This window comes from Capsicum annuum, chromosome 9 (assembly GCF_002878395.1).
Source record: "Capsicum annuum cultivar UCD-10X-F1 chromosome 9, UCD10Xv1.1, whole genome shotgun sequence".
In the NCBI taxonomy this organism is placed as follows: Eukaryota; Viridiplantae; Streptophyta; class Magnoliopsida; order Solanales; family Solanaceae; genus Capsicum; species Capsicum annuum.
In genome coordinates this window covers 32,517,503-32,545,467 of record NC_061119.1, presented here as the reverse complement: position 1 = coordinate 32,545,467, position 27,965 = coordinate 32,517,503, and the positions used below count along the sequence as shown (strand labels likewise).

Sequence of the window (27,965 nt, the reverse complement as noted above, 5' to 3'; positions counted from 1 at the left end):
GCCACTGGGTTGGTCGGAACAGTAGTTGTCCATTCATTTTGAGTTGTAACTGAATTAGCAAGAGTAGTGAATGCAGTCCTGAATTCTGCATGGGAAACATGCTCGTCCAGGGGATCATCCTGAACGGGCTGAGGTTCTGACTGATTTTCGATTCTTCTTTCGTTAGTCCTTTTGGGAGGCATGTTCTGTAAATAAAAGAGAGAAGCGAATTAGATAGAGAGTTTAACTGGAGCTCATGCCCACTCGCACGACATAAATACTGAAAGAAGGGAAACTGATCCTAAAACATCTCATAGCCTCCTATACATATGTATGGTGCGCAACACACTCATGCACAAGACTCTACTAGATGCAGTTTTTCAGACTTCCTAGGACACTATTGAACCTTAGGCTTTGATACCAAGTTTGTAAAACCCCGATTCTGGTACCCCAAACGCTACACGGTGCTAACAATTTCGAAGGACCACTAGCTAACCCATGATTAGTACCTGCTGTAATAATTGTACAATAATACTGAATATACAGAATAATGGGCTAAAATGCCATAAGGTTCAAAACTGAACAATACTGAATATAACTGGACATATGGTATTGTTGACACCCAATTTTGACTCACACTTTTTACTTTAATTATTTTACCGATGCTCCTCGACCCTAAATAATTTTTAAAATTAAATTAAAGAATAAGATTTGTATTTTCTTTTCTATTTCTACATCTGTTTTTTTCTTTTTAAAGAGAAATTTATTTTCTATCATATTATAAAATGTTTTTTATTAAATATAATTAAATATTTTAACGAATAAAAATATATATCTTTTGGTATTCATATTCACATTCTTTCTAATCTTTATTGTAGGGCAATATAGTGACCCCCCCCCCCCCACACACACACATATATATATATATATATATATATATATATATATATTCTTATTACATGAAATATATATTTTATAAGATGTACATATACTTTCTCATATTCTTGCCTTTATATATTATATTCTTATTTTCTACACACACATATATATGCATATAGTTTTGTTAATATTAAATCGCAAAAAAAGAGATATTAAATTGGACGCTTTAAGAATTATGTTTGTAGTTTATATATGTTAAAACTAAAAAATAATTTTTGGGATATCAAGGAGCATCGATAAATTTTATTTCATCAGAAAAAGAGCATTCTGACTAGCAATAATCCAATTTTATTTTTATTTCACCCGAGCCCAGCTCTCATTTTATAAATTTCAACCAAGAGTCCGAAAATCAGCCCGAACCCAGTATAATTCCTATGCACGTCTTGTCATTCCACCTTAACAGATACGATTTAATCTGATTCGTTAGTTTATTTTAACTCTGAAGAATCCCAAAATTTTCAGTCATTTTCATATATATGTAGACATATGTAATTCATTATTTAATTATCTATTTATTTTCATATTTATTTATTTTCTTCTTATTTTAAAATTAAAATTTGAACCAGCCGGACAAAGATCGAACAGATAAAAATAGTCTTCTTAAAAAATTGACTTTTAATATATTTATCTGTATAATACATTTTACTTTTCATATTTTCACTATTATTTTGTAAGGGGGTAATCTTTTAGGATCGTTCGATCACAAGATTGGAAGGATCAAAACCAGTTCGAAAATCACCGGACTAACACGACTTGATTCGGCCTATTGATAGTTTCCCAAATCGAGTATTACGAAAGTTTCGGTTATCATTATGCATTCGCATATAGGTGTGCATAATGTATTTTATTTATCTAATTATTTACTTAGTTATTTACGTATTTATATTCTCTTTTCTTTTAAAATTAGATCCAGACAAAGGTCTAACATATTCAAAAATAATCAATTTTGAATCAACTCTTTTCATATATTTATTTACACATACATATGTATAAAAAAAATTATTTTTTTAAGGTATTATTTTCTTAAAGACCGTCCTATTTAGATCGGACGGATCAAAACCAATCAAAATTTAAGAGATCAGTGCATTAAATGCATAGCTCCCACGCGTCTGCTTTTGGCAGAATACGCGTAACACTCTTCTCAACAATATTGTCAAGTCTCCATCATCTCTTTCCTAAAAACAACAACAACAATCGCCTCCTTTCTCCTTTTTCCTTTCTTCTCTTTCCCTTCTATCCCCCATACCCAAATCAAAAAACCTAGATGTCACCACCATAGCTGCACCCCCTCTGCCAAGATTCTCCCATTTTTAACCATCCAAGCCCTTGAATTCTTGAGAATCAAAGGAAAAAGACCCATTTTGATATTTGATGTCAATTTCTCCATTAATGGCCTAGAAAAAAAGAGATTTGTTGCAGAATTTCATATCAATTTTCAAATCAAGTCTTCTTCTCATCACTTTTGCTTAAATCAAGTTTCAAATCCAGACTTATAAGTCCGGATTTCACCTATAAATATGGGTATTCTTCACCCATTGGAGGGTAGATTTTAAAAGATGAAAAGAGAGGGAAAAAAGAGGAAAAAGATCTGAGAAAAGAAAGGTAGGAGAGTTCAAAAAACAAGAGAGAGTTCGAAAAAAAATAAGATGAAAGATCTGAGAGAAAGAAGGTGGAAGATCTGAGAGAAAGAAGGTGGAAAATTGGAGAGAAAAGGCGAAAGAAAATTCGTGAGAGAAAAATAATCGAGTGAAAATAGAACAAAAAAAACAAGCAAAACAGAGGGAAATTTGGTTTTGAAAGTCTGAGTTTGCTATTCTCTTTCTGATTTGGTTCAAATTCGGGTTTTCGTGGTTGAGTACAAAGTCGCCAAAAAAACTGACATCGAAGCCCGAGTTTGCTGCCCAAAACAAGGTAGGACCAATTCTTTCATTCACTTTCATCTTTTTCTTTCGCTTATTATTGACTATGTGAACATGTGGTTTGACTCGATTCAAGATTAGATGTAGTTTGCTGGTAGTTTTTCACGAATTGAGTCTGAACCTGTTCCTACTAATTTGGATTCGGGGCTATTGGAGGCGAAATGGTGTGAAAACCTCCTTGTTCCCTGTATTTCTGTTTGGATATGTATATGTGATATGTGTGTTTGCTCATTTTTTTTATTTTCTTTTTGTGATTTTGTTATGTCTCTGTTGTTTTCCTGTGATTTTATGGATAAGAATATATTTTGGTTCTGAAAATTATTTTGGCTATGGATATGTAAGAATGAAAATATATGATCTCTCTATGGCTTCAAGTTTGGTCATGTTGTCATTGGTCGGGTGGGTTCATGGAGTTGGTTCCATTTTGATTCCCCTTTTCTTTCAAAATACTGTCATCTCGTAATCAAGATATACTATATATTTTGTTCTAGGTGTTGAGTAAAAATGTAAGGAATAGTTATACATTTACTTAAATATCCATTTCAGCACTTATAGTTTTCCCAAGATTTTAGTTACTGCTCGGAAGGATTATTTGCATGAAGTTTTGTTCGACTTCTATTTATTAAAACATGCACCAATTAGCTTTATTTGTGTGATGGTTTACCAGGACCCTGTTCAAGTTTACTTAATTCCTTTACATATTACTTAATCTTAGCATTAGATGTTTAAGTTGTTCAGTAACAGAATTGTGCAATATTTTATTACCTATTCACTTCGTTCAGGATTGGTTACTAATCCTTATATTTTTCTCTTTTACATATGATCTCGGGAGTTGGAATAGCTTTGCATATTATTATGATTGGTTTTACTACTACGAATATGTTGTTTGTGAGGTTGATTAAAAGTGATTAACTTTACTTCATTCTGCACAAATCTTAATCTCTCATAATTGATTTCGTCCAGTCAACATTTTGTTCATTAGGTTCTTATCAACTTAATAATGGTAAATTATCTGACATTCAGATATTTTATATTTTACATCTCTAGAGCAATCTGTTAAAGTAAAAGGAAAGTCTCGGTTTCTTTGATGATCCGATACAAAAACTTTTGTAAAAGGGGTTTAAATATCTATCAATAGTCTCCATCTGAAAATAATTAGTTGATATTTTGTCACCCTAATTAGAATCGTTCTAGGTAAATTGTCAAGAGATTTCTAGTCAAGTCCTTTTAAAAGTTTACTAATAATTCACTGGCCAATTGAAGCTTGCAATTTTCATTTGCTATTTTCCTCATTTATTTCTAGTTTTATGCCAAGATTTCAGATTTTTAAAGTCTGCGAAACATAAGGTACATTCATCTGCTACTACGTACAAGGTATATTATTATCATGATAATTATTTATTGATTATTATTATTATAATCAATACTATTATTATCGTTATTTACCCCGTAATTGTCGTCACTATCTTATTTATCATTTATATTATCATTATTATTATTATTATACTATTATTATTATTATATTATTATTATTATTATTATTATTATTATTATTATTATCATTATCTTTGTCGTTATTATTTTGCTAAAGCTCAACATCATTATCTATTTTTGCACTCTTAAAAAAAAAATATTTTGTAAATAAACTCCATGCTTTAAAATACTTTACTTATTTTCGTAAATAATTAAAATTGAATATCTAACTTCAAATATTTCTTCAAATTCCTCAATAGAATTATAAGACTTTTACAAAAAAAAAGTTATATTATCATCCTTTTCATAGGTATGTATATTTTCATAATAATCATGTTACCTTTCGTACGTGGTAGCGTCATGTTTATTGTACCTTAAACTCTCTTCGAAATTAATATAAAATAATAATAAAAGTTATTTTTGTCACTTTTAAGCAAATAACGAATAAAAGTTTTTCTAATATTTTCCTAAACTAAGTGTAGGGACTATCTTCGGATAGGTTCTGAGGGGTCCCTAATACCTTCCCCTCGAGTAATCAAAACCCTTACTCAGAATCTCTAAAATATTTTTTTTTGATAGACTAAAACAAAGTTTTACAATAAAAAATATTTTTTTCTAATTTTCCTAAAAAGTTAGGTGACGACTCTAAAAATAAATTTTTTAAATCCAAGAGTCATTTAATGTCACCATACGTCGCGTGCTGTTTCGACCGGTTCGAAATAGGGCTCGACAGAATGGCGACTCTAATGGGGATTTTTTGAACTTAGGTTTTAACCTTAACATGCTTAGTTTAGGATTTTTATGTTTTATTATGTTATTTGCTTTACCTGTTTTTATATCATGCTCTCTATGAAAGGACGCAATCCAAATCCGAACTTGCGTTCCTTATTTGTTTGTATAGCACTGCTTGTTATCACTTTATCACTTGCATTATTCCTATCGAGTCTTGGCCATACACAATTCACACACTGTGGTTCACGCAAGGGGTGTATCTACACTCCCTCAAACCTTCTTTGGATTTCTTAGTTTCAGAGTTGGTGCAATTAGGTTAGTGTACTTTCTCGCAGCTATTCAGTCCCACTCTTAAATATTTAGGGAAAAATCTTACTCTAGAAATAGTTCATGTCGCATAAACCTTAGGCGTGACGGTCCAAGGCATCGTCATCATAATTAGGAAACCACCCTTTTTGTCAAAGGTTACAAATCTGCCGACATATTTTCTGTGATGATTGATGTTGATGGTCTAAACTAAAATGCATAATGGATTTGAGATAAATGACTTATCATACCATTTACCTTTTCTTTCAAATGAATACCAACCAAACCATACTAAACATCCAAATGATTGCCTCTGTTCCCCAAAACTTACAAACCTGGTGGCAAAACATTCAAACCGTGAATGGGGCCGAAGTCAGAGAACACTTAGGCTTTTTGGTGTTCCTCATGGATATTCAGCCCAACGAAGCGCTCGTAAAACTATTGGTTGAGTTTTGGGATCCGTCCACCGCGATATTTCAGTTTGCAGACTTCGAAATCACCCCAACTTTGGAAGACATCATTAGCCTCACGGATTTGCCTCTTGAAGGAAGGCTGCCGTTAGTCCTATCGGCCATGATCGGTAATGGTTTTTTTCATGCTTTGGGTTTATGGGAAGACCGTGCACCGAGGAGCATCAGATATGGTTGGGTTAACTTGGGTTACCTGTTTCAAAGATTTGGATATCAAATGAGCTATGACCATCACCGAGAGGACTTTGCTTGTAGTAGAACAAGGTGGGAGAGTGTTCGCCCCATGGCTTTCGCACTTGCCTTACTAGGGATTCTAGTTTTTCCTCGAAGAAAGGGCCATATCAATATCACCTTGTACCTTTGGTTTTTACCATGTTCACCGATTTTGAGAGGCTGACGTTAGTGCCAATGCTGCTGGCAGAATTATTTCGAGCTTTGTCTGCTTGCTCGAGAGGGAATGATTTCTTTGGTGGATGTAACCTGCTACTTCAAGTCTGGGCCGTAGAACACTTCTATCACCGGGGTGGCAATCAGAGACAACTTAGAGGACGTCCCCAACATGATACAAAACCATGAACAGAGGTTGCAATTTTAGGAGGCACCACTAGGAGCAGAAGCATGGCGGGCTTATCTGACGTACCTCACAGGAGATGCCATCCAATGGAAGCTTCCTGGGATCACAGGGAGAGCACTGTTGAGAAGGTACACTAGTTATTTTATTGAGCTGATTGGGTTGGAAGGAATCTAACTATATGCTCCACTTAGAGTTCTACGTCACTTCGGCATAGAACAAAACATCCCTTTATGGTCGGCCATAGGTCCAGTGGAAATTATTTATGAAAAACAAGTGCCTTGGGACAGAATTACGAAGCTGCAGGAAATATGGATGAACATACTTTCAGCAGTAATTGGACAAACAACTTGGTGCACCTCAGGGTATTATGCATGGAAAGTAGAAGGAGGTCCAATAACACGACCAAGCTGGGAAAGGATTCTTAGGTTGGTGGACTACGATATGGTGTGTCGGGTGGCGAGGAAAATACTACCTCACATGTATCTTACCACCTCCATGTACCGACAGGTAGTTCTAGGATCATTAGATGACATGATTCCTCCAGACGGTAATGATGATGTTAGGGAAGGCACAAACAAGGAACTAGGTGGCCAATCCATGAGGAATGAGGATAATTTAGACTACCCAAAGTGGCTGATAAATAATCAAGATTTTATGGACTATTTTCTGTGCCCAGGAGATGACAATGATGACGGACCCACTTGGCCATAAACTTCCTTTCCTATTGTACTTTTTATATTCCCTAAAAAGAGCCATATGGCCCACCTCGTTGTAAGCCCTTATGGCCATCCCTTCATTTTCTTTCAAGTTGTCGATGATCTGTTTGATGTAACCTTTTGAAACACCATTGTTCAATCAAAGTTATGATTATTCTCAAATCCAAATGTGTTTAAATAGACCGTTTATCATCAAATTGATTGAAACGTAGGCCTACCTCTGGCAAAAAAGAGGCTCTATATTAGGACGCGTTTGGATATCGCCAACTTGGTATATATATGTGTTACTTACTTGTTACATTTTCATTATTTCCCAAACTAACGTAGTTTTCTTTTTCTTTTTCTTTTTATCTTTCCTTTTGTTTATTAATTCCCAAAATAAAAGAAAAAAAAGTTGATTTGTGTTAATTGGAAACTAGCGGAATCTCAGTACAACCTTCGATCTAAACATAAAGTAACCAACAACAAGAAGGCCGTGATGATAATCGTAGACGAAGCCAAAAGCTCGCAGAAGCTATCAGAAACCCAAAATGACGAACAAATGGCCAACATGGAGCAAAAATTTGAAATCTTGAAAGAGGAGCTACGTCAAATGCGGGATCTAACCAAGCTTACAATAGCTAGCTTTCCCGCTCAGCCGCAGGCTCCAAGTATGGAATTACCTCCAGGCGCTTTGCTAACCAAGCAAGTATACCGCATGCTCAAGCATCGCCTGCTTTCCAACCCATGGTTGGAACGGTGCCCGGTTATCCATTTCCTACTCACAACTTTATTGTTCCGATCCATCCAGAGATGCAGTACATACCCAAGGCACATGTCACTTATGAGATACCTGTGCCACCTGTATACGCTACCGAAGCTCCTGCCTTCGCAACGTCTGCGACTTTTAAGGTTCTATATGAGGCTGATTAGTATGTGGGGTTAGGAAAAGATGTCCAATCAGGTGAAGAAGGGCCGATGGCATCCCATCTTGGGAGTCTAAAGAGAGCATTCAGAAACATACAAGTCACTAGAGGGACTGAAAGTTTGAACTACGACAACTTATGCATTCATCCAGACATCGACATGACAGTGGGATACAAACCACCAAAGTTCGATGTGTTTGACGGAAAAGGTGACCCGCATGCACACCTGAGGGCTTACTACGATAAGTTGGCCAGGGTAGGAAGGAACGAGAAGTTGAGCATGAAGCTATTCATTCGGAGTTTGTTGGGAGAAATTTTAACTTGGTACACCCGACAAGACTCTCGTAAGTGGCGTGAATGGCGGGAAATGGCTAAGGATTTCATGAGTCGCTTCAGATTTAACACTGAGATTTCCCCAGATAGGTTCTCATTGGCTAACATACAGAAGAAGCCGTCTGGATCATTTCAAGAATATGCATGGCGTTGGAGGAACGAGGTTACAAGGATCCAGCCTCCACTGGATGAAAGTGAGCTCTCCAAATATTTTATCCGAGCACAAGAAGGTGGTTACTTTGACAAGATGATGTCGATGATGGGCCAAAAGTTTGCGAAATTGGTCAAATTGGGCGATTTTATAGAAGAAGACATCAAGTTGGGGAAGATCCAATCTATGGCTGCGTTACAAGCTGCGAGTAAGACCATGCAGACTGGTTCCATTAATGGTAACAAGAAAAAAAAGAAAAGACATCTCAACCGTTACACCATACTACGGACCTGGAAATTCTTCCCACCATTACCGTAACAATCCCCAAATTATTGCACACGTCCCAGTGTACAATACTCAACCACATTATAATTCACCTCGATCTCCAACATACCAAAATCCACTAAGACCATACGCCTCTGTCCAAGCTCTAGCTCACCAAAATAGACCAGCCTATGCATCCAGACCACGTCCAAACTTTGAAGCCAGAAATACCCGCAACTACACACCGATTGTAGAACTTTTAATCCAGTTGATTGAAAGATTGAGGGCTGTTGATTTATTACATCTAATTGAGGGAAAGGCCCCTAATCTGACCTCTCAAAACTTTGATGATAGCAAGCGGTGCGCTTATCACTCAGAAGTCCAAGGGCACGACACGGAAGTCTGTTATAGCTTGAAGAATCAAATTAAGTCTCTGATAAGAAGGGGTATCATCAAATGCACCGCCGCAGCTCCCAATGTGAACAATAACCCCTTGCCAAATCATGGAAATCGGAAAGTCAATATGATTACTCTAGAGAAGGAGTATGATTTGGAAAAAACTATTGTGACCACATGGAACGCAGAAGAAATTACCACTACATCCCCATCACAACCATTTATCACAGTTCAATTAAGGGAGCCTATAACTGTTCAGACCTATCTTCCGAGAGTCGTAGTGATAATTTAGCCACTGGAAGGACCGACTATGACACTAAGGCAGTTTCGTAGGACTATCGAGCTAAAACCAAGGAAAAAATAATAGACGCTATTGCGGTTCAAAGGATGACCAGGTCGGAAAGGTGCTATGCACCAGATGAACTAAATCGTGGAGTTATCAGAAAATATCAAAACCCAAGGAGAAATATCACAGATGCTGAAGCTATAGAATTTTGGAAGAAGATGCATCCTAAGGACTATTCAGTCGAGGATCAGCTCAAGAAGAAACCAGCCCATATATCCGTCATGTCCTTGCTTATGAGTTCTGAAACCCATAGAAATTCTTTGATGGAAGTATTATCTGGGATTAGCATACCAAAGGCGACAACTAGCGAGACTTTAGCCGCAGTAATCGGGCGAGTGGTAGAGGCAAATAAGATCTCTTTCCACGATGATGAGTTATTGCCAGAAGGGGCTACACATAACAAAGTGCTCCATATTGCGGTCAGATATCATGACAAGATTATGAACAGGGTCTGATCAATGGTGGTTTGAGTACAATATCTGTCTGTTCTCCACTCTAAAGGATTTGAATGTGAATATAGAAGATATAAGGGAGAGTCGAGTTAAGGTTAGAGCCTTTGATGGCTCGCAAAGGAGTGTCATCGGGGAAATTTACTTAACACTATAGATAGGACCAGCAGAATTTCCTATCCTATTTCAGGTCATAGATGTGTCATCTAGCTACAACCTGTTGCTGGGGAGGCCATGGGTCCATATGGCAAGAGCCATTCCTTCCATTCTCCATCAGTGCGTGAAGTTTGAATGGGTCATACAGAAATTACTGTCCATAAAGAACTCAGTCATCCCATTTATTCTGTCAATTCAGTCCCAATCACTGAGGAGTTAGATGGAGCCATTTTTCATACTTTAGAGATCATGCAAGCTGCAAAGATCAATGAGAAGGCAATACCAGTTGAAGCGAAAATGTTGAATACTGAAAAGATGGTTGCGTCGGAGATGTTGAAATATGGGTATCAGCCCAAGACAGGACTAGGACCCAGAGCCGATGGTATAGTCGAGCCAATTCAATTAAAGCATCAGAAGGGTACTACAGGGCTTGGACATGAGCCTATTTCTGGAATAGGCTGCAGTAAAGGATTTGGAATAACGATATTTGTGCCAGCCCAAGTCCTGGTTTCAGAACAAACAGATGATGAACATATCATAGAAGGAATAGGAAATTTTTTTGTGGCCATGATCGAAGAAGAATTAAAGATAGCTTTCAAGAAGCTCACCAACCGTGATGTCGAGCCTGGAGAAGCCTTGGAGAACTGGACCATCAACCCATCCCTGTTCCGTCAGGAGTCTTGGTAGTGTGGGACAATTGTGTTTTTTTTTAAAAAAATATTTTGTTTGCATGATCAATTGAGGCTTGAATCATGCCGAAGCTCTTTTGCCACTTGCATTTTGTCAAAGCCCAGTGTTTTTATTAATAAAAGTCCTTATTTTCAAAACTTATTTTCCTATTTTCAATTTCTATTTACTTTACTCACTTTTTATACTTTTCAACACAAATGTTAATAAAAATCCTCGTTCCACGATTATGACATATAGCGAATCTGTTGAGCAAAAAGCAAGCGATGAGCAAGATTACGAGGAGTACGATAAAAGCATGATGCCTGAAAACCTGCCTCATAAGATCGAGAAACTTGAGAGTCAGAAGAAGCGTAATATGGATGAAACTGAAGTCATCGATTTGGGTGATGAAGAAACGAAAAAAGAAACACGAGTCAGCATATACTTGGAGGCTGAAAGAAAGCAGGAATTGAGAAGTTTGCTCAAGCAATACATTAATGTATTTGCTTGGTCTTACGATGACATGATTGGTTTAAGCACCTATATCATCTCGTATTGACTACCAACTAACGTCGCATGTCCACCGGTGAAATAAAAGATGAGAAAATTCAAGCCCAATTTGAGTTTGAGAATCAAGGAGGAGGTGACCAAGAAGATAGAAGCCAACGTCGTGAGGGTCACAACCTATCCCACCTAGCTGGCTAACATCGTGCCAGTACCAAATAAAGATGGAAAGATAAGAATATGTGTAGATTATTGGGATCTCAACAAGGCTAGTCTAAAAGATGATTTACCTCTCCCAAACATTCATATTCTCATTGATAATTATGCGAAACATGAGCTGCAGTTATTTGTTGATTGTTTTACGAGATATCATCAAATTTTGATGGACGAGAATGATGCAGAAAAGATAGCCTTTATCACTCCGTGGGGAGTATACTGTTACAGGGTAATGTCGTTTGGACTAAAGAATGTCAGTGCAACGTACATGAGGGCCATGACCACTCTTTTCCATGATATGATCCACAAAGATATTGACGTGTATGTGGATGACGTCGTCATCAAATCTAAAAGGAGTTTGGACCATTTGGATAATTTATGAAAGTTCTTTGAAAGGCTGCGAAGGTACGACCTAAAGTTGAATCCAACTAAATACGTCTTTGGAGTTCCCACGGGAAAGTTATTGGGATTCATTGTTAGTAGGAGAAGTATAGAGTTGGACCCATCCAAGATAAAAGAAATCCAAGACTTACCACCTCCTAAGACCAAAAAGGATGTAATGAACTTCTTGGGAAGACTCAATTACATTAGTCGGTTCATAGCCCAGTCCATAATAATTTGTGAACCAATATTAAAGTTGTTGAAGAAAGATGCCGCCACTGGATAGACTGAAGAATGTCAGGAGGCTTTTGACAAAATCAAGGAATATTTGTCTAACCCACCAGTATTGGTTCCACCAGAACCAGGAAAGCCATTGTTGTTATATCTATCTGTTATGGGTACTGCCTTTGGATATGTGTTAGGGCAGCATAATGATACGGGGAGGAAAGAACAAGCCATTTACTACCTGAGTAAGAAATTCATATTGTATAAAGCTAGGTATACATTGTTGGAGCGGACCTGTTGCGCATTGACCTGGGTTGCGCAAAAGTTAAGGCACCACCAGTCCGCATATACCACGTACTTAATTTTGAGAATAGATCCACTCAAGTATATCTTTCAGAAGCCAATGCCTACTGGAAAGGTGGCAAAATGGCAGATCTTGTTGAGTGAGTTTGACATTATATACGTGACACAAAAACTGTCAAAGGACAAGCTTTGGCTGATCACCTTGCAGAAATCAAGTGGATCAAGATCACACGCCGCCCAATGCCTACTTTTCTAATAAAAAGGTATTGTTTGCGGGAGAGGACATCTTAGAACCATATGATAGATGGAGGATGTTCTTCGATGGAGTAGCAAACTTCAAAGGAGTCAGAATTGGAGCAGTCCTAGTTTCAGAAATAGGTCAACATTACCCAATCTCGGCAAAAATTAGGTTTCCTTGCACGAATAATATGGCAGAATATGAGGCTTGCATTCTCGGGCTTAGGATGGCAGTAGACATGGACATTAAAAAGCTATTGGTGATAGGAGATTTAGATTTGTTGATCCATCAGGTGCAAGGAGAATGGACCACCAAGAATGTCAAAATCCTTCCTTATGTGCAATGTGTGAAGGAATTGAGCAAAAGGTTTACGAAGATCGAATTCAAGCATGTCCCTCAAATTCAAAATGAGTTCGCCGATGCCTTGGCGATACTATCTTCAATGATTCAGCATCCAGATAAGAATTACATCGATCCCATCAAAGTAGAGATACGCGACCAACAAGCTTACTATTTCCATGTAGATGAAGAGCCAGATGGAACGTCATAGTACTACGACATTAAGAGGTTACTTGGAGCAGAAGGATATCCAGAAGGCGCTATTGGTAAACAGAAGAGGACTTTAAGAAGAATGGCCAATCAATTCCTTCTTAACGGGGCAATCCTATATAGGAGGACTCCAGACCTAGGATTGCTACAATGTGTCGATGCCACGGAGGCCACAAGATTGTTAAAGTAGATATATACAGAAACTTATGGACCCCACATGAATGGTTTCATGCTCGCGAAGAAGATTTTGAGAGCTGGATACTTTTGGATGACCATGGAGAGGGATAACATTCGATTTATGCAGAAGTGTCACCAATGTCAAGTTCATGGAGACTTTATACGAGTTCCGCCAAATGAACTCAATGTGATGGGTCTCCTTGGTCATTTGCTTCTTCGGGAATGGATGTTATTGGGCCCATAGAGCCTCCTGCGTCCAATAGACACCATTTTATCTTGGACGCTATCAATTACTTCACAAAGTAGGTTGAGGCCTCGACACATAAGGCCGTAACCAAGAGGGTGGTAGCAGATTTTGTTCATAATAACTTAGTCTGCCGGTTTGGAATTCGAGAATCAATCTTAACAAATAATAGAGCCAATCTTAATAGTGACATGATGAGAGAGATTTGTGAAAGGTTTAAGATCTCTCATCGAAATTCCACTGCATATCGACCACAAATAAATAGAGAAATTGAAGCTGCAAACAAGAATATCAAGAAGATTTTGAGGAAGATAGTGAACGATAATAGAGAATGGCATGAGAAGTTGTCATATGCTTTACTTGGATATCGCACCACAATCAAAACTTCTACTGGAGCAACTCCCTACATGTTGGTTTATGGGTTGGAAGTGGTGATACCTGCAGAAGTGGAGATACCTTCATTAAGAATTATCCAGGAGGTTAATCTAGATAACATCGAATGGATTCATAGCAGGATCGAGCAGTTGATACTTATTAATGAAAAGAGATTAGACGCAATCTATCATGGTCAACTCTATCAAAATAGAATGATTAAGGCATTCAATAAGAAGGTCAAGACTCGGCGATTCACACTAGGATAGCTGGTATTGAAGAAGATATTCCCTCACCAAGATGAAGCCAAAGGGAAATTTGCGCCAAATTGGCAAGGTCTTTACATAGTTCACTGAGTACTTTCAGGAGGAGCAGTAATACTTGTAGAGATGGACAACACAGTAAGCACGAATTCGATCAATTCAGACGCCATTGAGAAGTACTACATTTGAAGACATTAGGGATAGTAGTTATTTCTCTGAACTTTTGCATTTTTTTCTAATGTAACAGAACTATGTATTAGCCTGACTTTCCACGGCGGGATACGTAGGCAGCCCATATAGGGTTCGGTTTCCCTTAGAAAACCCAAAACACCATTCTTTTATGTATTCAAAACTATGCCCGACCTGACTTCCCACGGCGGGATACGTAGGCAATCCACATCAGATTTGGTCCCTTCATATTTTTCCCTTTCATTGTACTAAACTACGGCCTAACCTGATTCCAGTTGGATACATAGGCAGCTTGAGTCAGGCTCGGTCACTGCATTTCATATTTTCAGTTCTCCTATTGTATTTGAACTACGTCATGACCTGATTCCACTTGGATACGTAGGCAGTCTGAGTCAAACTCGGTCATTGTATTTTATTTTTCTTTTCTCCACCCTTGAACTACGTACAGACCTGATTCCACTTAGATACATAGGCAACCTGGAAGGTTCGGTCTTACCTCTAGGACTGAATATAAGCAAATAAAGTTGAGTTTCACATTCCAAAGACTGTACATAAGCGAGAAAAGCGATCCTCTACCATCTCAGAGGATGCAAATGAGAAATACGACTCTCTGTCATATTGGGAGTTGTGCACCAGTAAGAGAGATGCCCTGCCAGAAATATATGTAAGCAAAGCAACACTCCGCCATATCAGAGAATCGTATTTCAGAAAACAAAGCACAGATTGCCAATCAGAGGCCCACACCATAGCAAGCGCGCAAGAAAGCCACTATCACAACATCATCAAGTTCCAACAACAATACCGTCATCTAGTTCAGAATGAGGGTCGCTTTGATAAATACGAGGCAGTTTACCTTTGGGAAAATATCCCGCCCTCAGAGGCTATTTACATTTCAGCCGATGAAGGCTATTTATATTTCAATCTATGGAGGCTATTTATATTTTAGCCAATGAAGGCTACTTATGTTTTAGCCGATGGAGGCTATTTACATTCAAGCAGCTGCTCAGCCGACGGAGGCTATTTACAGTTCAGTCGACGAAGGCTATTTACATTTCAGCCGGTGGAGGCTATTTACATTCCAGCCGACGGAGGCTATTTACATTTCAGCCGACGGAGCCTATCTATATTTCAGTTATTGGCCTGCCAGTTGGAGGCCTCCACAAATGGAGACAATACTAGTTTGAATATCTAAACTCTACTCTTTATATTACGATTTCAATTTACAAATTTTCGAATAGGTACTTTTCACCTTTTTACCTATTTTGCAGGTCCATGCAATACAACGTGGAACTACCCTCTTAGCAACAAATTAGGGAAAGCTAGCGGAATGTCAAGCATCCCTAGATACGTCAAGGATTCCAGCGAAAAAACTCAACTTGACTCGACTCATGCTTTTATTTTTATATAGTTTTCTTTGTCATCACCTAGTGCCGTCTTAGTTCGACACTTGGGCAATTTTTGAAGAACCGTTATCTCCTTTTCTTTCAAGATCCTCAGCAGATATCGTTATCCAACATCTCCTTATCCCCAGCTATTTCGAATAGCCAATTTCGGGCTTGCACCCGCATCCTATTCCATTCGTGCTGAAATCTTTATTATCCTCCTCGAAGGAACCTAGTGTCACCATAATTCTACACTAGGCAAATTTTGAGGTTCATCAAACTTTGCTACAAATCGAACTACAAATAACTTAATTTCTCGTGAAGCCTGAGATATATAGGCAGCTTGAACGACGGAGCCCAGCCATAATCTTTCAAATATTTTATTTTGCTCGAGAAAAAATTGGTTACGTCAACGTGAGTGCCCAAAGATTTTCACACAAATCTTCAATCCCTCAGGGGCAACTGTTGACACCCAATTTTGACTCACACTTTTTCCTTTAATTGTTTTACCAATGCTCCTTGGCCCTAAATAATTTTTAAAAGTTAAATAAAAATAAAATTCATATTTTTGTTTCTATTTCTACAAGTTTTAATAAAAAGGAAATTTATTTTTTATAAAATTACTTTAACTAAATATAATTAAATATTTTGACATCAAAATCACAAATTATATATCATTTGGTGGTCGCATTCACATTCTTTCTAACTTTATTTTTAGGGGCAGTATTGTGACCTTATATGTATATTTTTATTACACAAAATATATTTTTATAAGATGTACATATATTTTTATTATATTCTTATTTTATGTATTTTATTATATTCTTATATATACATACATATATATATATATATATATATATACGTATTTTGTTAATAGGAAAGTCGCAAAATATTAAGTTAGATGTCTATACAAATTATGTCTGTAAACTAAAAAAAAATTAGAATATCAGGAAGCATCGATAAATTTAATTTCAATAGAAAAAGAGTATTCGGGCTAACAATAATCCAACTTTTTATTTTATTTTTCACCCGAACCCAACTCTTATTTTATGAATTTCAGCTAAGAGCCCGCATATCAGCCCAAGTCAGTATAATTTCTATGCCTGCTTCGTCATTCCGCCTTAACGGATATAATTTGACTCGATCTTTCAATTTATTTTGAATTCGAGGGATCTCAAATTTTCAAATGTTGATATATATATATATAAATAATATAATTTGCCTTTTTATATATTTTTAAAATTTGAACTGTTCCGATCAAATATCGAACGGATAAAAAAATAATCAAATCTTAATCAATTTTTTCGTGTATTTATTTATATATAATTTGTATTATTATTTTTAAGGTGCTATTTTTTTTAAGATCGAACGGATCAAAATGAGTCAATATGTGCAAGATCAGTGCATTAAATAAAATAGTTCACACATCTGCTTTATGCAGAAATACGCTAACTCTCTTCCCAAAATAATATTGATAGGTATCCATCATCTCTTTCCCAAAACAACAACAACAATGGCCTCCTTCTCCTCCTTCTCCTCTTTTCTTTCTATCCACCATACCCAAATCATAAGACCTAGATCTGTCGCGTCACCACCGTCTGCCACCCCTACGTGAGAATCTCCCCTATTTTCATTGTGGCCATTCTGTGAATCTGTGAAAGTCAAAGAAAGCAGTCCCAAAAAGATATAATAGTTTATTTACTGATTTCAAATTCTCCATTAATGACTTCAGAAGCTGAAGATCTGTTCAGTAATTTAAAATTCAAATCATTTTTCTTAAATTGTTGCTCAAATTCAGACTTTGGAGTCTGGATTTCAGGCTATAAATAGCAGAATCTCACTTCCTATGGAGGGGGCAAAAAAAGAGAGAACAAAAGCAAAAAAAAAAACTGAGAGGAGAGAAAAAGCTTAGGGGGTGAAAATTCGAAATAAGGGAAAAGATTGAAAGAAAAGAGAGAAACACATCAAAAAGAAGAAATTTTCGTGAAGAGAGAAGATCGAAAAAAAAGGAGAGAAACAATTATGTTTAATCAATAATTTTACACAGAAAGGGGTCTTCGAAATTGCTGATTTTTCTTGCATTTGTTGCTAAAATCGGTGTCTTGTGGTTGAGTCCGTAGTTGCCGGGAACATTTCTTGACGTTAAAGTTCAAGTTTGCTGCACCAGAAAAGGTGCGAATTTTTCTTTTTCGTCCCATTTTCTCTTCATCTTTTATTTTTTATTTTTTTGGGATATACTTTTTGTCGTTTAAGTTTGTTGCCGTGCTCGATCCTGCAAGTGAGTGATTTGCCCATGTTTGGATATTATACCTGCATGCGTACATAATCGGAGTGTTGAAATACACGATGATGACTTGATCTGAATATTTGATTTTGGTATTCTGTGTTTGTTTCGGTATTATGGATGAGAGTTTGGCTGTTTGATGTCCTTTTTTTATCTGTAAGGTGACGATGTAGGTGTTATTTCATTTCAAGCTGAGTGGTACTGCTATTATACATTCCTCGCAAAATCAGATCTAAAACAGGATTTTGCTCTGAACTTTGTTTTCGTTGTTTTTATCGACTTTACAAATAAAATATATATACACATAATTTTAATTCCAAAGAAGTGTTTCGTATGTAGTCTTCAGCCAAGTTTAGGTTGTTGTGATTCTGTTTGCATTCTGTATTGATTTTCCAAAATAAAAGGAAAGAAGTGACTAGAGGATGTCCATTGATTAATAAAATATATTTTATCCAATAAAAATACTTGATGCCTTCAGTTCAAGCTCATTGTTGTTGGCATTTTCTTTATTTTTTAATCAATTATAGCTATGTCCTTTTTAAAAATAAAGTGAAATCTCGTATGCAATTGTAGACGTGTTTTCTATTGCTTTAGTGTACTCAAGCTAATACCTTGAATCTTGAATTGAGTAAAATTCATCAAAGTCTCTAGAATATGATAAAAGAAGATGCTTCATATGTCCTAAGTGGTATTATATAAATTATTTGGTTAATAAATATTTCTAGCTCCTTTTAATGGTGCGTTTTGGTTCTATTTGGAGTTACACTTTTCTTTATTAATATGATTCATCACAGTAGCTGCATTGTGTTATGTTTGCATAATTCCTTTTATTAATATGGTCTTAGGTTATGTCGCCATTACATAATTATTGTCATGATTCGTACTAGTTAATTGCATTCATAATTGTGTGTGTCAATATTGTGTGCCTTAGATGATAACTTTAGAACTAATTTTAATCTCTACTTCTAGTTGCTTTAAGGTCCACTTTACATTAATGTGTTACCCGACATGAAAATATACCCAAGTTGTTTTAAGTGTTTTATCAAATCACGTGTTAGTGCCGTCTGTTTATATATGCATGTTATCAATCGTGTTTGCGTCCTAATCTTTATCCCTTCTTTTTTGACATGTACACTCGGGAGTTGGAGTTTCATAACGGAACTTATTTTTGACCTAAGCATCGGGTCAGTCGTCGTTAGGACCACAGAGCCTCGAAGTCCCGCAAAATAGGAACCCAGACTCCTAAATGGAGTCTAATATTCTCTGTCGTCATTAGATTTAATTTATATTTATCGCATTGAGTTCCTTTATATACAACTAACTTTGTCGTTGATTTGGTTTAGGGTAAGTTTTACTTGATTGTTGAGATTACATTGCTGTATCATTCGTTGATCCTTATGTAAACTAGACGCCTTAGTTTTTCACAAAATGACATGTGGTTTTGACAAAAATATATGTTATCATGCCTGGCTAATTCCTTGGAAACTTGTTACTAATGTTTCCAAAAAAATTTACATAGTAACCTTTGCGTTTCCCTTAAATATACAACAATAAAATAAAAAGTTTCAAAACTAATAGAAAAATATTACAAAAATTTTTTAGGAGTCCACCCACCGATGTTAATTATTTTCTCAAATAATTCTAATGTCTAGCGCCAATTCAAGTTTTCAGGATATAAATGCAAGGTATATATATTCACCCGCTACTACGTATCGAGGTATATCATTTATGTATTACTACAATTATTATCTCTATTTACTATTATTGTCATTATTTATATCATAATTATTGTCACTATTTATTATTATTATTATTATTATTATTATTATTATTATTATTATTAATCTCAACTTTACTACGCCTATGCATTGTCACTTATTTATCACTTATTTTCAATCTAAATTCATTTGAGTGAAATTTTTATATCTTTTCATATTTTAAAATATTCACATTTTGTCTTAAATAAATTATTCACGCTTTAAAATATTCTTATATACCTTATTTACATATTTAACTCCATGCATCTAAAGACAATAAAGTTTCTTTATATTATCACAATTATAAAATAAAGGCTATTTCTCACATCTTGAATATCAGTGTAATATATATATATATATATATATATATATATATATACAATAATTACATTACTTCCTTGATACGTGGTAGCGTGACGTTATTATACCTGAATTTCTCTTCAGAACAAAAAATAATAATAATAATAATAACAAAGTTTCTTATCACTATTTTTTAAGCAAATAACAAGATAAATTTTTTTCTAATATTTTTCAAAACTAAGCGTAAGGACTATCTTCGAATAGGCCTTGAGGGGTGCCTAACACCTTCCCCTCGGGTAACCAAAATTCTTACTTAGAATCTCTAAAACGTTTCGATATACTAAAACAGAGTTTTACAGTAAAAATGATTTTTTTCCTAATTTTTCTAAAAAGTTAGGTGGCGGCTCTAAAAAATAAATTTTTTAATCCCAAGAGTCACGACACATACCACCATACGTCATGTGTTGTTTCGATCGGTTCGGAATAGGGCATGACAGGTATAACAATACAAAAACTGAAATAACTGTCTGAACATACTATAGTCTGTCAAAGCCTCTAAAACTGTCTGAATAAGGAGTTAATGGGACATGTCCTCAACTAACCCCACCTGCTGAAATAAACTAAGTACTGAAGTACTAAAATAATGAAACAATCACGTTATCCTCGAATGATGAGGACTCACTGCTAATCTACTGCTACTGGAATCTAAACTGATAAGATCGGTTGGGAACCTGAGCATCCAAACCTATGGTATAAAACACCGTAGTGCAAAAGAAAGTATGTGTCAGTACGTGAGAATGTACTAGTACGCAAAGTGAGGTAAGCTGAATGCAAGGATTCATATGCATGAACTATAACTGACTGAATAACATAAACATGACTGCGTGAGAATACATGCATGAATACGTGGACTATAACTGAGGTCGTGATAATTTTGAATACTGAATCTGAATACTGATTAATAGATGTTTAAGTCTATGAATACTGTATAACTGGTAATTGAACGACTGTATATGACAATTTTAAATCTGTGGAACTATATTGAGTCTACTGATAACATGGATTACTAATAACTGATGTACTGTTAACTGAATGACTATTTCTGACAGTCTTGATTCTGATAGAACTAGCTGAGTGACTGTATCTGACAGTCCTGAAATCTGAGGAACTATCTGAGTTCCTTACTAAATACTGAGACTAAGACTGTGGGAGGTAATCATCTAACCGACATGCACCGAATCTGAACTGGTAGGGTCTAACCTGTAACCCCAGCTGGAAGGATGTCAGTACCATGCCTCGGGTAAAGATAAACCATGAGTTAACCCTCTACTGACAGGGAGCTCTTCCGTTAACCCCACACTGGTAGAAGAACTAGAATGAGATGTATTAACCCTAGACTCGTAGGGGTATATCTCAACCTACACTGGCTACGTAGTTCTGGAATGCAAGGATTGCTTCTAAGGATCACACCCTCTACTGACTGACAGGTGAGCCCTCATCCCTGGGTTCACTCGGTGCTGAATCCTACTCCCAACTAAATACACACTAAACTGATTTCCTAGTTCATACTAGGCCCGACTGAGCTATTACTAATTGCATTATTTAACTGAACTGAGTTTACTGATTCCATTGACTGACGAAATACTACTGAGTTCTATTAACTGACTGAATTTACTGAGGACTGAACTGAATACTGAATGGGACTGAACTGATACTGGATCTACTGAGTTTTCTTGAGTCATGTAACTGACTGAGTTCTACTGAATTCTGAAACTTGACTGAGAGTACCACTGATCATGGCTTGATTGAGGTTATATTGAAAACTAACACTGGCTCTAGGCACACAGCTAAATTGTCGGATATTAAATACCCCTAAGATTAGATAGCATGAATATAAATAGGACATGAAACTTCCTGAATACATGACCATAGTCAACAATTCACAATACAACCATTGAGGGATTTCATGAAGCATTTGCAAGTCATAAGCTTACACATGAATAGGAATGCATGCTAACATAACATAACTTCACAAATCCATACTTATGAGCATTCCACCAAATAATTACAAGACATAGCTTTAGCATGGAAGTCATTTTGAACATGTGGGTACATCATGAGTTTGTCATTTAGATCACAAATGGGTCATAATGCACAATTCTTATTCACTTAGGCATTTTAACAAACACATGGAAGGCATAACCTTTTCTAGGGCATAAATCAATAATTAATACATCATGGTTATATCAAGCACTTCAAATTTAAGGATTTCAACCCACATACTAACATAAAGTCATGAAAATTTAATAAAGATTCAATCTTGGAAGTCATATCACAACATTAACATGTGTACAATCAAGCCTACAACATGAAATTCGAAATTCATATTTTAAAAAGGGTTTCTTGAGCTCCAAGGGTGGAAGGGACCCTTGAATAAACACTTTACATACCTTGGTTGATGATTTCTTGAAGATTAGTAGAGCAAAGATTGAGTTCTTGATTTGGAATTAATCACCTAGGGTTTTCTTGTTCTCGAGAAATTATGAAATAGTGAATGTATTTAGCTGAAAAGGGTCTAAGTTTCATGTTATGAGGGCTGAAGGTCAGGGAAAAAAGACCTAATTACCTTTAAGGATGCGGTCATTTAATTAGGGGTGTGCATTGGTTGGTTCGATTCGATTTTACGTGTTATTGGTTCGGTTTATCGATTTTTGGTTTTTAAATATGTAAAACCAATAACCAACCAATAAGATATTTTCTTATTGGTTTCGGTTTATCGATTTTTGGCCCTTAACGGTTTGGTTTTTTATTTAACCAATAAGAAAATACTTATAAAATAGAAATAGTAACAACTAACATAAAAAAATGAAATCTTAATTACCGCCAAAACCTACACAATGCATTTTAGTTTACAAGAATCTTCAAACTTGAATTGAATGTTAGTTAGGAAAAAAATTGAATCCTAATTGTTGGAAGCTATAAATGCTTCAAGCTTTTTATTACGATAATAGACAAACTTTATATTGTGCCTTTGTTGGACTGAATAGGTTAATTTTTTGTAAATCACTGAATTATGAATTAGTAGTGCTTATAATCTATATACATACACATATCTCTCTCTCTATATATATAGAGAGAGAGAGAGAGAAAGAGAGAGATATTTAAATATATAACATAAATAGGGATAAAACAATAACTTAGTGTATCCTTATGGGTTATCGGTTTAACCAATAACCCAATAAGCTAAAATCGATATCGAACCATTTACCCAATAATTTTTTTTATAAAACCAATAAAAAACCGTTAACCCGATAACCTAATACCAATAACCCAATAATATTTTTATCAGTTTGGTTTATCAGTCGGTTCGGTTTTTATATAACCCTATATTTATTGACTGAAAACTGGGCACCAACGTTGTTGTCGACGCGACGCATTGATGGCATCAACGCGATATTCGATGCATCGTTCCAAGATCGCATCGTGTCACTGGAATTTAACGCTGGCAACTGGGGACAATATTAACCAACGCGATAGGCGGCGCGACGCGTCAAGATCACGTTGGTCCACTGTTTTGAGTTTCCAAACATGATCTAAACGAGGTCCAAAAAATCCAAAACTTGTCCGAAAATACCTATTGACCTTCTTGATCATGAATTAACAAAAATATAGACCATTAAAGAACATTAAGGTCGCAAAATGAGATTGCCAACTTTCGTAGGCTAAAAATAAATTAGGTCTCAAAACTTAGCTAGAATTTTCTAAGCCTGGGACCCCTTGATAAGTTTAAAGGACTGAATTAAGTTAGAAATTTTTTGGGGTCTTACAGACGACTAGGGGGTAGTTCCGGGTCGTTACACCTTATAAGTGAGATCAATACGGGTAAAAGTTAAATTGTATCTTTAAATAGTTACTAAATAAGAAACAGTGGCATTCTTTTTAGAAGGACTAAAGAAAATGACGACACAAAAAATTAAAATAGAGGGAGTAAACAGATTACTCAACCTACTGCAAATTATGCAACAGATTAGTAATCGGCTTCAAGAGATAACTTATTTATTGCAATAAATTACTAATTTATTGGAACAGAGAACTTATATCTGAACAAATGATAACAAATTACTCAATTAACTGCAAATTAATGTAATAGTTGGGTAATCTATTTTCATCTATCACAACAGGCTATCCATCTGTTGCAACTTATAGGTTGATAATATATCTGCTTTTGTGACTAATTAATATTTGATATTAATATATTTAATTTTAGTTATAGGTTGTGCATTTCAGACTTGCCCTTATAGAGCAAGAGTCGTAAATGCCATTCTTTGTCACTCTTGAAATTTCTAATCAGATCTTAAGGTGGACATGATAAAAAAAATTAATCGGAGCAACAACCATCAAAAGTGAAGCACCTAGAGTTGGTCATGTTGTTAGTGATGTGGGTGTTGGTGTTAGAGTTAGTGATAAATATGGTGATGATGCTCATACAAATTTTTTTGAAAAAAGAGTTGATCATGATGTTGGTCATACTAGTAGTAGATATAGTAAATTCACCTCTTTCACTAGGCATACCATTCCTTTTGGTGTCTCTTCTAGCTTCTGTTCTTTATGTAAATATAAGGAATGCAAGAACAAATATGATGGAGAGATTAATGATCTTAATGCATTGACTGTTGTTGTTAAAAAATTGACATCTAAGGGGAGTGCCATTCTATCAAAGAGGCTTAGAGAGCCCTACACTCTTTTAAAGGTTAAGAAAAGAGAAAAGAAATTTTCAAGGTCTTTCAAGTATTAAAACAAAAAAAGTTTCAACTCTTTTTTTCCATGATGCTGGTGCAGAGCATGTTAAGCGTCAAAAGGTCAACATGTACAATGATGAATTTCAAAAAAAGGTTGAGGTGAACACACTACAAAAAAATACCTTTTTTGTGAAGTTTTTTTGGTCAATTTGTGACAGTTTGCGACCCTAACAAAAAATATTGTGGTGGTTTTTGAAAAGCTACAATTAACAATGCCACGAGCATTATTGTAGTGGTTTTCTCAAACCTCCATAACGACCACCACAAAATGAAATTTGAATTTGTGAAGGTTAATAAAGATAATTAGGAGCAGTTTATAACCTCCTAATATATGATCTTAATATTTTTAAAAAAATATTTATGGGGCTTGATAGACCCCCACAATATTTTTGTTGTTGAAATGTATCCATTTTTTTATTTGACAAATATTAATGCTTAAATTCATTAGAAAATGAATTAAATAACGCAAATTAAGTTTCATTAAAGTATTTATTGTAACAAAAATCACAAGTTTGAATTCTTATCAAACTAAAAGAATACAAATTTATTTATGATAAGTTGCAGAATACAACTTTAAATTCATAAAATCTAAAATACATAGTTCCTCGTCAAATAAATATAAGATATAATATTGCTAATAATTTCCTTGGTGATTTGATGATTCCTCACAATGATCATTTTTAATCCAAGGGTGAAGTAATTAAGCTTGTTGTTACTATTATTAGCCTGAAATAATGAAAAATATTATACGTTATTAGACAAATAAATATATCTTAATGTGTTGATTGACAAAAAAAAATATGAACTTCAATTACCTTAAAAGCAAGTTCATATCAATTGTTGAATTTGACACAGACAATTTGATGAAACGAAAAAATGATGTGCTCTATAATGGATCCTGAAAATGAGTAATTGATACTTTCATACATTTGAATTAGCAACATATCATAATGCCTATGTAAATCATAAAGTTATACGGTAAAAGTCTATCTTTGTATTCTTAAAGTACAAGTCAGTAAAATAACTATGACATACCAAATGATCTCGGTTGCTTTTGAGCTCCACTTTGTAAATCTTACAAAACAAAGTCAATAAGAAAAAATAATATAACCACAAAACACTCTCAAAATTTCAAATAAAATCAAAGAATATGCAAATAAAAGGTAGCAATAAGGGGAGAGGGAAAGCCAAATTAAACTACCATTGATTTGGAGTTTACCAGGAAAGGAATATGGAAAATGGGATATGGGGTGGTTTATCATGAGAACTGGGAAGTGGGGTTATAAATTTTGGGGGGAAGATTTGATATTTAGGGTGAAAAAGTTAAATTTTGGGGGGAAGATATGATTTCAAACAAAAGAACACACTTTCTTATAAAGTGCTTTAAATACAAAATAAATTAATTTCGATTAAGATCTTTCCCTTGCAAAATTAAATAAACTGATCAAGAGCTTTAATGAAGTTAAAGTGATGTTTCTATTGCTTTTTGAAGAAAAAAAACTGAGTTTTATTATGTTGAAGATATTGCGTCCAAATATATTATTGCAATATGATTTTAATTATGAGAAATCAAATAAAAATTAAATTGATTAAGAGCTTAAAATATTTGATTTGATTCGCTATGGAGCAAAAAAATATGATATCAAATAATAAGGAATGGAGTTTTACGTAATTGCATTAATTGGCTGAGTTTTAATTAAAATGTGTTATACTATTTGATTTCATATTTTTTAAAAAAAAATAATTAAAGGCAAATTTTATAGGGTGATGGTTAGAGTAACTATATTATATGGGGCAGAGTATTGATTAATCAAGATATTTCATATTAAAAAGATAAAGGAGTAGGAGATAAGGATGCCTCAATGAATGTGTGAGTTTACTAGGATAGATAGGATCAGAAATGAGGTTATACGATATAAGATGGGAGTGACTTCGATGGAATAAGATAAAATGTGGGGAGCGAGAATGAGATGGTTCAAACATGTGAGGAGGAGGTTCCTAGATGCTCTAGCACGGAAGGTGTAGAGGTTGGCTTAGAATGGATTTAGGCTAGGTAGAGGTAGACCGAAGAAGTATTGGAAGGAGGTGATTAGACCTAGCATGAAGCAGTTACAACGACATGACCCTAGATAGAAAGATGTGGAGAACGAGAATTAGGATAAAAGGGTAGTAGGAAAGAGTATGTACTTGCTCGTAGGGAGGAGTGTTTTCTTGTGTCGTATTCTTGGAGTTTTGGTGGTGTTTGTTGTTTTGGATAGATCGATTGTATTATCACTCGTGTCGTATTCTTGGAGTTTTGATGGTGTTTGTTGTTTTGGATAGATCGATTGTATAATTACTTTGTGGTAGTCTTATTTTTGTTAGTATCTGTCATTTTTGTTACTACCTATTGTTTATTGTGCTTATATTATGTCTTTTTATAGATTGTTTTTAGGGAAAAGAACACTCTATAACACTTTTAAAAATAAATAGCCTAAATTTGATAACTTTCCAAAAAGTGGTCAGTCGGGTATACTATTTCCACGTTATCGTCATTTTCTAATTTGAGTCCTTTTGACCCACGTAGTTCAGATACAATCCATATACAATAGTGATACAGTCCGTATATAATAGGGAAAATGATACTCTATAACACTTTTTAAAACAAATAGACCAAGTTTGAAAACTTTTCAAAAAGTGGTAAGTCGGATATACTATTTTCACTTATAGGCATGTCCTAATTTGGGTCATTTTGGCCTATGTAGTCCATATACAGTCCATATACAATACTGATACAGTCTATATACAATATTGATACAGTATTCAACTTGGGCAATTCGTCCCTTTTAAAAATATTTTAATTTTTTTTTGCTATAAATTTTTTAACTGATCAAATATTTTTTTTAATTGTTTTAGAAATAATAATTAAATTATATAGAAACTATATAATTGTTAAATAAAATATGTATCTATAGAAGATATATGTATAAAAATTGTATACTTCTATCAAATATCTATCAAAT

General features: G+C 35.1%; 2 protein-coding genes across 2 annotated transcripts; both read left to right on the top strand.

The window, feature by feature from the left end:
• Positions 1-11,024: 11,024 nt before the first annotated feature.
• LOC124887049 lies at positions 11,025-13,194 on the top strand. Its single transcript, XM_047396218.1, has 4 exons — positions 11,025-11,276; positions 11,625-11,726; positions 12,377-12,546; positions 12,615-13,194. Exons 1-4 carry the CDS (start codon positions 11,025-11,027, stop codon positions 13,192-13,194), a joined length of 1,104 nt encoding a protein of 367 aa, XP_047252174.1.
• A 216-nt stretch (positions 13,195-13,410) lies between these two features.
• Positions 13,411-14,255, top strand: LOC124887048. The gene is made up of 2 exons (XM_047396217.1): positions 13,411-13,557; positions 13,677-14,255. Exons 1-2 carry the CDS (start codon positions 13,411-13,413, stop codon positions 14,253-14,255), a joined length of 726 nt encoding a protein of 241 aa, XP_047252173.1.
• Positions 14,256-27,965: the final 13,710 nt, after the last annotated feature.